At 50.9% G+C, this 8,875-nt stretch overlaps 1 protein-coding gene across 1 annotated transcript in view; it reads right to left on the reverse strand.

Annotated features, from left to right (window-relative positions):
- The window catches only part of PPP5C (protein phosphatase 5 catalytic subunit), a 32,954-nt gene extending 24,079 nt beyond the window's left edge, over positions 1-8,875 (reverse strand). Inside the window, exons 1-3 of the mRNA XM_083455408.1 lie at positions 8,715-8,875; positions 2,363-2,604; positions 318-465 (exon numbers count right to left, since the gene is read on the reverse strand). Of these exons, the coding sequence (XP_083311534.1) occupies positions 318-465; positions 2,363-2,604; positions 8,715-8,844 (520 nt within the window). The 5' untranslated portion in view covers positions 8,845-8,875. The remainder of the gene's footprint in view (positions 1-317; positions 466-2,362; positions 2,605-8,714) is intronic.

Raw genomic sequence — 8,875 nt, forward strand, 5'->3', positions numbered from 1 at the left:
TACCTCTTTCAGGCCATCAGAGGGCTTGTTCCTGCCTCTTCCAGCCCTCTCTTTGCCTGCGAACATTATTATGAGGGTTTGGTGTCCGCGCAGAGCATGTTAAAACACCCGTCAGAACGGCTGATGCCTGAAACTTTAGCAATGGGGTACTGATTAGAGCCTCGCTGAAGATGTCTCATGTGGATTAGCAGGAAGCTTGGAAGTTCCCCTCTGGGTTTCAGCTGCACTTTGAGCACCTTGCCCCAGTCAGGTCGCAGTCAACCCCCCCCAGTATCCACTGTAACAGCTTCCCCCTGCCACAGCCTCCCCAAACTCACTCATGTTCTCTATGTCCAGGGAGTCGACCACAGACCGCTTGTGCTCGTCACTGGCGATGGCCCGCTCAAAAGCCTTCTGCTTCACAATCTTATTGCACTCCTGATACTTCATCTTAGCATCCTTGTCGTTTGGCTTCACCTTGACAACCTGAGGGCAGAGGAGGGAATTTATATATATTCAACAAGTTGGGAATCTCGTAAATTCACGACTCAGCCTTTGTGCGCAACACCAATTTCTCAAAATGCGCTTTTAAGCGGATAACAACTTTATTATGCTGTATTACAATTATTACTGTGTATTTACAAGATATTGTAAACCGTCCTGAAATGTGGCCTATGAAGTCAGGTTATAAACAAGCTACTTTGGCATGTTTCTCTCTTCCTTTTGCTCTCCATCACAAAAAACATACAATGTTCTCACACGCACTATTTTGGCACACGGAGCTGTATCCATTTCTTGCCGAAACCTTTCCAACCAACAAAACGCAGCTCCCCTTGTCCACAGGCCTCGTCTGCCACACACTATTAAAAACTTCTGAGCAAATAGAATGCTTATGAACATTCCTGAGCCGCTGAGCTACTGGATAAAGGTAAAGGGACCCCTGACCATTAGGGCCAGTCGTGACCGACTCTGGGGTTGCGACGCTCATCTCTCTTTACTGGCCGAGGGAGCTGGCGTACAGCTTCCGGGTCATGTGGCCAGCATGACTAAGCCGCTTCTGGCGAACCAGAGCAGTGCACGGAAACGCCGTTTACCTTCCTGCTGGAGTGGTACCTATTTATCTACTTGAACTTTGACGTGCTTTCGAACTGCTAGGTTGGCAGGAGCAGGGACCGAGCAACGTGAGCTCACCCCGTTGTGGGGATTTGAACTGCTGACCCTCTGATCGGCAAGTCCTAGGCTCTGTGGTTTAACCCACAGCGCCACCCGCGTCCCCCGAGCTACTGGATAGGGTGGGCTTATATCACTCTGCTGAAACTGGAGGTCATCTACATTTACCTCAGGGTTTTGCCCCTCCCCACTCTTAGCACCTCTGAGGGGATAAAATGACAGAACATTCCCCACCCCCAAACCCCTCATATTCTGTCCTGAACTTGATACTCTTTTCATCTCTGGCCATTGTCAAGGCTGGGGACGCGGGTGGTGCCGTGGTCTAAACCACTGAGCCTCTTGGACTTGCCGATCAGAAGGTCGGTGGTTCGAATCCCCACGATGGGATGAGCTCCCATTGCTCTGCCCCAGCTCCTGCCAACCTAGCAGTTCGAAAGCACACCAGTGCAAGTGGATAAATAGGTACCGCTGCAGCGGGAAGGTAAACGGCGTTTCCGTGCACTCTGGTTTCCATCACGGTGTTCTGTTGCACCAGAAGCGGTTTAGTCATGCTGGCTACATGACCTGGAAAGCTATTTGTGGACAAACGCTGGCTCCTTCAGCCTGAAAGTGAGATGAGCGCCGCAACCACATAGTCGCCTTTGACTGGACTTACCTGTCCAGGGGTCTTTTACCTTCTATTGTCAGGGCTCCACAAAGCCAATTGCTGGGTGGCCAATCACAATGACCCTTCCCCATCTTGCCCAGAGCAATAATGCTATCCGCGCAATTCTTAGTGAAATGAAGGGTTTGTGTGTGTGTGTGTGTGTGTGTGTGTGTGTGTTTGGACATGTGTCTTCTCTCACTCTGTCCTGGAGCTTGGAGAACATGGAACATCAGGAATAGGCTACGTTGCTCAAAAGAGGTTCCTTTGCTGCCTCCTACCTTTGCCACACTCTTGTGCGAATGAGAGAAGGCCACACTCCTCCCACAAGTCTTCTGCCTGAGTAGCAGGACTGGGGAGAGGAAGAGGGTCGTGGTGGTGGTGGTCTGGCATTGTCCACAAATAATGGCTGACTAGAAAGCCGAGCCAAGATTTGTGGACCTCTGAGGAATTATTCAAAGCTGACACTGGCTTCGCAAGCTTAGCCCCATGTGAAGCAACACCCACCCACCCACCCCCGCCGTTGCGCCAACCCTAGATGCTCAAGGAGAAAGCTGCCCCCCTGCTTACCGTCTCATAGTCCCGCAAGGCTGCCTTGAACTTGCCCAGGGCCATGTTGCTGGTGGCCCTCCTGTAATAGCCTTTGATGTACTTCTTGTCCAGCTCGATGGACTTGGTGGCGTCGGCCAGGGCGTAGCCGTAGCATTCCGTCCGCAGGTAGGCCAGGCTCCGGTTGCCATAGTAGATGGCGTTGGTGGGGTTCAGTTCAATGGCCTGGGTGTAATACTTCACGGCGTTCTCATAGTCCTTTGCTGGGAGAAGAGGGGAGGACAGGCAGGAAACGGAGGTTATCAGGGAGCCAATGCATGCTGCCAGAAGCACCCCTTTGGCTACGGAGCCCGGAGGTGCAACTAAACAGATGCCAAGCTTTTATTATTTCATTAAATTTCTAATACTGCCCTTCCTCCGAAGGTGACAGGGCGGTTTAAAATATAAAAGCACAATAATGCACAGCAAAGCGACAAACAAAACTGTCATTCACACAAGGAAGAGAAGGAAGGCGAGGTGCGAGAAGCTAATCCGTGGAAGGCTCACCTGTGCCATTTACACACAGGAGTGGGCTATGCACAGAATTAGAGAGCTGAAAGGGACCTTGAGGGCCCAGCCCCCTGCAATGCAGGGATCTCAACCGTACCGGACCCTGCTTAGCTTTGCAGGAATATGTCTAAACTGCTTCTAAAGTCATCAGAGTTGGCAAGAAGAAGACAAAGAGTCTGGGGAAAAGCAGGTTGGGATATCCCAGAATTGTCCTCTCTTCTGTCAAGAGGAAGCAACATTCCTCCATGACAGGAAGAGGCACCCTGGGAAGGGGGACCTAACTCTGGTGCAATTCACCTAAATGTTCAAGCAGAAAGGCACCCAGTGCATATAGCTCAGTTGGTGGAGCCCGAGGCTCTCAGGGCCGTGGGTTCGAGCCCCACATTGGGCAAAAGATCCTTGCATTGCAGGGGGTTGGACTAGATGATCCTCACGGTCCCTTCAAATTCTATGATTCTTCTATAAAGAAGAATCCGCATTTTAGCTCCCTTCTTGTGTTACCTCCTTGGCCAGTGAAAGACATTGACCCCGGCCTGAACGTGACCCAAGGTCACCTCTAGGCAATACGTTAATAGTTTAGACCAGCTTCCCCCTCCATATGGGAGTATCAGGTTGGTGGAAGCTGGTTTAGACCAAGATGATTGCTGTATGGTAAGCAGACACATGTCTGTGCAGCCGCTTCCTTTGCTACCCAAGCCCCGAGGCATCTGTGAACAACAACAACCCTGTTCCTTGTTGCCAAAGAATCAGAAACACAAATGCAAATCCACAGGTGCTCCATTCATCGTGTGTTTCCGCTGTTCCCATTATGTCCACACCGCAGACTTTCCCTCCCCACACTGCAATGCTGCTAAGTTGGGACTGTTGGCTACTCCCAAAGTGCAGAGGTGGGTGGGTCTTTTGGGGGAGCATTCCCCCATTCAGCTTCACTATAAACCTCCACAGCTGCAGCCCCTCTCTCTTGCATGAATGTAACCTCAGTTTCTTTGCCCTCGCCCCCAGACATGGTTTTAGGGTTCCCGCAATCCGATTAGAGATGGACAAGAAAGGCACAGCTACATGTTATCAGCACACTGGTGAAATGGAAGCCCAAACCTCTGGATGACTCCCCTCTGTGGTTTCATGCAGATGTTAGAGCGCGGGGGACAATACAGACCCCCTGGAACCCCGTAAGCTAAGGGGCAAAAAGCAAGAGCTCTCCTTCACCATGGGTATGCCCATCCAGGAAGGAGCAAAACCACCAAAGAGCCTCCGAAGTCTAGCCCCAACAGACAATCCAGGCGGAGACCAGCAGCAGTGGTATCAAAAGGAGCTGAGCTTCAGGAAAACTAACAGAGCAGCACTCCTCGCTCCATCCTCCTGGCCCACTCTCAGGTGTAAAGTCGTCCGCTGGCAAAGTAAGCCTTCTTCTGTCTCATAACTGGGCCTGAAGCCAGACTGCAATGGATCCAGCTCATCAGCGCCCTCTAAGGCTGAAGAACCGTCCTCAGGCCCCCTCCAGACAGAAAGGCGGATGAGACTGATCCACCACCTCTAAGCCACAAACCTGGTGAGCTGTAAAACGCCAATGGATGCAGAGCTTTGGACAGCACAGCAAGCGGCGTACCAACTTCCTGCGCCCAAAATACGCGAGTTAAAAGCAGCTCCTTGCTCGGCCTTTCTGCTTACGGCCTGGAAAGGTCTTCAGCTGGGAACTCCATACAGAGGGGCGCTGGTTCCCCTTCCTCAAACAGGTCTCAATGTAGGGTGGGATAGCATTTCCTATTGCTCTCTCCACAGCAAAGGCAACCAGGACCCAATCCTGTCCCCAGAGCTTATCATTTTTAACCATGCACACGCATACCTAGGAGCAAGTCCCAATGGGCGCATGCATAGGAAAGAGCTGTTAAACAGACCTTGGAGGCCCAGTGAAATTATGGAAGGAAATGACTCCTATCTCTTGGGGCAGCTAGGAGGGGACATTCTCATTGACAAACATAAAGGTAAAGGTAAAGGTACCCCTGCCCGTACGGGCCAGTCTTGACAGACTCTAGGGTTGTGCGCCCATCTCACTCAAGAGGCCAGGGGCCAGCGCTGTCCGGAGACACTTCCGGGTCACGTGGCCAGCGTGACATCGCTGCCCTGGCAAGCCAGAGCCGCACACGGAAACGCTGTTTACCTTCCCGCTAGTAAGCGGTCCCTATTTATCTACTTGCACCCGGAGGTGCTTTCGAACTGCTAGGTTGGCAGGTGCTGGGACCGAACAACGGGCGCGCACCCCGCTGCGGGGATTCGAACCGTCGACCTTTCAATCGGCAAGCCCTAGGCGCTGAGGCTTTTACCCACAGCGCCACCCGACAAACATACTCCTCTTTAAATAAGCTCTTTTGCTTACTTGCTTAAGGAAGCTGGAGAGACCAGCCAGATGGTGACATCAGTAGCCAAGATGCCGTCCAGAAATCTCCATGTAGTCACAAATAGACCCATGCAAGCCACAAAATGCACCTAGAGCCCAGCTAATTTCTAACACTGCCAATGGAGCTTACTTCTGAGTAGACAGGACTGTGCCATTAAACAACTTTCTGTACCCAGAATCAGGGTGATAAAGAGTGACAAAATGGAAGGGTTCCTGTAAACCTTTAACAGATATTTCAGCAAGAAGCAAAGATTCTGATTTGCCTTACGGATTTAAAGTTAGAACTAGGGTGGAAATAACGCTAGATTGACGACACAATCAAATTTCCCCCAACAAATTACAAGTTATGTGTTTTATGTATGCACTGCCAGCGAGGACTGAAACCAAGAGTACATTGCGGCTGAACTGAAATAACCAAACATGTGAATGTGGGGCAAGTTCCCGCAGCTTATTTGACAAAATATAAAGAGACAGAATTACTCCAGAAAATAGAGAGAAATGTGCACATTTCCATATATGTGAAGCTGCCCTCACTTGTCTCCATGGATCCGTAGACGCCAGAATTACGAGGCTATAAAAACATCTTGTTTCAGGGCATGAGCCAACATCACAGGGGATTAAAGGAGAACCATATTCTGAAAGTTGGCAGAGGTTCTACCAAATGCAACAGAGTCCAAGAGGCCTGGATTGTTTAATTACAGAGTTGGTCATCATGTGACCCGAGGGCACAACGAAAGGTTAAGCATCATGGCTGCGGCAAGGCAGAAAAGCCTCCCAAATCCATCTTTAAGAGCCAGGTCTCAAGGAAGGCGTTGGAGGCTTAAGAACAAGAGCTGATAGAGGCCTACTTGAAGGAAACCCCATTCTGCCATATCCCAAAATAGGAAGATGGACCAAGTCACCTTCTACATGCCAAGCAGATGTTCTACAGCTGAGCTATCACACTTCCTCTAATAATCTGAGTCACTCCTTTACACTCTCCTAAACAACACACCTCCACCACTTACTCAGCCAGGATTTCCCCATTCATCTTAAGATTCAACCCTCCTAAGAAAGTTATTGGGGAGAAAACCTCTTCCACAAGGTCATCTACTTCCTCACTGGGTGCTGTGGATCCAGCCTGCCGTTCAGCAACGCCTGCAAAACTCTGCAAATCTGCTGCCACCTCCAGAGATTAGGATCCCTTTGAATGCTAATCCTGCAAATTGATCACAATGCTTCCCACCCCTGAATAGATCATTCTAGTGGACAGACCGTGTGTCATGGGATGGAAAGTAGAAAGTCTACTTGCTTGCAATTAACAGGTTTAATGTAACAGGAAGGAAGGAAGACCATTAACCTGCAATTTGCCTGGCGTTTTTCCTACCTAGGGGACATCAAGAACCCAAGTATGGCTAATTTCACACATTCAAGTCACAGAGAGTTATTTGTTACGGGAAGCAAGGGAAGTGGTGGCTGCCCGGCTGCCCAACACATCTCACCTTTAACTCCCCATGTGAAGCACATACCGTATTTTTTGCTCTATAAGACTCACTTTTTCCCTCCTAAAAAGTAAGGGGAAATGTGTGTGCGTCTTATGGAGCGAATGCAGGCTGCGCAGCTATCCCAGAAGCCAGAACAGCAAGAGGGATCGCTGCTTTCACTGCGCAGCGATCCCTCTTGCTGTTCTGGCTTCTGAGATTCAGAATATTTTTTCCTTGTTTTCCTCCTCCGAAAACTAGGTGCGTCTTGTGGTCTGGTGCGTCTTATAGAGCGAAAAATACGGTACCTCTTCACATGTTTCTCCAAGATGACATGGTCCCTTTAACTACCCTCCTTCTCCCCCATGGAACCACAGATAACCCACCAACATCCCTAAAAAAAACCTTCCAAGGAAGCCACTCTAGGCAGACCTGTGTTCCCATAAGTTGCTCTGTCCCAAGAGGACTCTTCTTCTTTCCAAGCCAAAATTGAGTCCTTTGCTTTGCTGCAAAATCCAATGGGTTCCAATTACAAACATGGTTGACTCCAATTGAAGACTGGAAAGAGCCATTTGACAGCAGGAGCTTATTCCACAGCAGAATAATGCACTTCAGAAGGTGATAGACTCCCTTTTACTGCAAGTTTCTAAGGCAGGAGCTGTCTGGCTTCCTATCAGGGGGATGCTGTTGCAGCTGAATTCGCAGCTCAGCCAAAGGGGTTGAACTGGATGACCTTTGGGATCCTTTCCAATAGTATGATTCTATGCCCTCTACCCCATGAGCTCCCTCTCGCAGACAACCAGCCCAGGACACGTTTCATACTTCCTCCCTCACTGACTGAGCCCCCCTCCTCACACACATCTCAAGGGAGCATCTTCCTCAAATCCTCCTCCTCCTCCATCAAATGGAGCCAGTGACAGGGTTGCTATATGTCCTCTTTTTCCAGGACATGACTTCTTTTTACAGGTGTGGAAAATAAAGAGTCATCACAGCGTCCCACGGTTAAAAGCAGAAGTCGGCAGATGTGTCCTCTTTTTTGATCTTCAACATTTAATAATAATAATAATAATAAAATTATACCCCACCCATCTGGCTGGGCTTCCCCAGCCACTCTGGGGGGCTTCCAACAATATATTAAAATACTGTAATATATCAAACATTTAAAGCTTCCCTAAACAGGGCTGCCTTCAGATGTCTTCTAAATGTCTGGTAGTGCTCTTTGACATCTGGTGGGAGTGTGTTCCACAGGGCGGGTGCCACCACCAAGAAGGTCCTCTGCCTGGTTCCCTGTAACTTGGCTTCTCGCAGAGAGGGAACCGCCAGTAGGCCCTCGGCGCTGGACCTCAGTGTCCAGGCAGAACGATGGGGGTGGAGACGCTCCTTCAGAGCGGAGGCACTCGGATTATGAGCTCTGGACTAGGACCAGGGTTCAAATCCCCATTCGGTCAGGAAGCTGACCTCGGGGGCCAGCGGCAGCCTGTCAGCCTAACCTACCTCACAGGGTTGTTGTTGTAGTGGTGGGGGTTCGATGGGAAGCATGGGAGGGTGAAGGGGAGGAGCCATGCAGATTACTTTGAGCTCTTTGGAGAAGGCAGGAAATTAATGCAATAAATAAATAAATTTATTATAATTATTAATGCTCCCCCTCATTAGTCCTCTCTCACACAACAACCCCCCATGGGTGGCACAGGAGGCCCCTCCCTCCCTCCACCCCCCCATCTCTTTCCCCACATTGGGACCCCCTAACTCTAATCAAAAAGCCCCCTCCCCACAAGTAGCCCAGCCCTCCCACTGGCCACCTCTTCACTCAGATGCCCCTCATTGGCTCCTCCCCTCTGGCAAACCCCGCCCCTTTCCCACGGCTCCTCCCCTCCTGACTCCGCCCCATTCCCTCCCGGCTCCTCCCCCTCCTCCCTCAAGGTGCCCCGCCCCCTTCCCCTCACGGCTCCTCCTCCCTGCCGGCCGCTACCTTTGAAGAAGTCGTTGGCCTGCGTCTTGAGGGCCTCGGCCCGCTCCAGCGCCCCCGGCTCGCCCTCCTGAGGCGGCCGCCCGGAGCTCCCGCCGCCGCCGCCGTTCTCCGCCCGCTCTCCCTCCGCCATCGCCGCCGGGCCGTAAAGCGAGCTGCCCTGA

Source organism: Podarcis tiliguerta (genome assembly GCF_965153285.1).
Source record: "Podarcis tiliguerta genome assembly, chromosome: 8".
Lineage (NCBI taxonomy): Eukaryota > Metazoa > Chordata > Lepidosauria > Squamata > Lacertidae > Podarcis > Podarcis tiliguerta.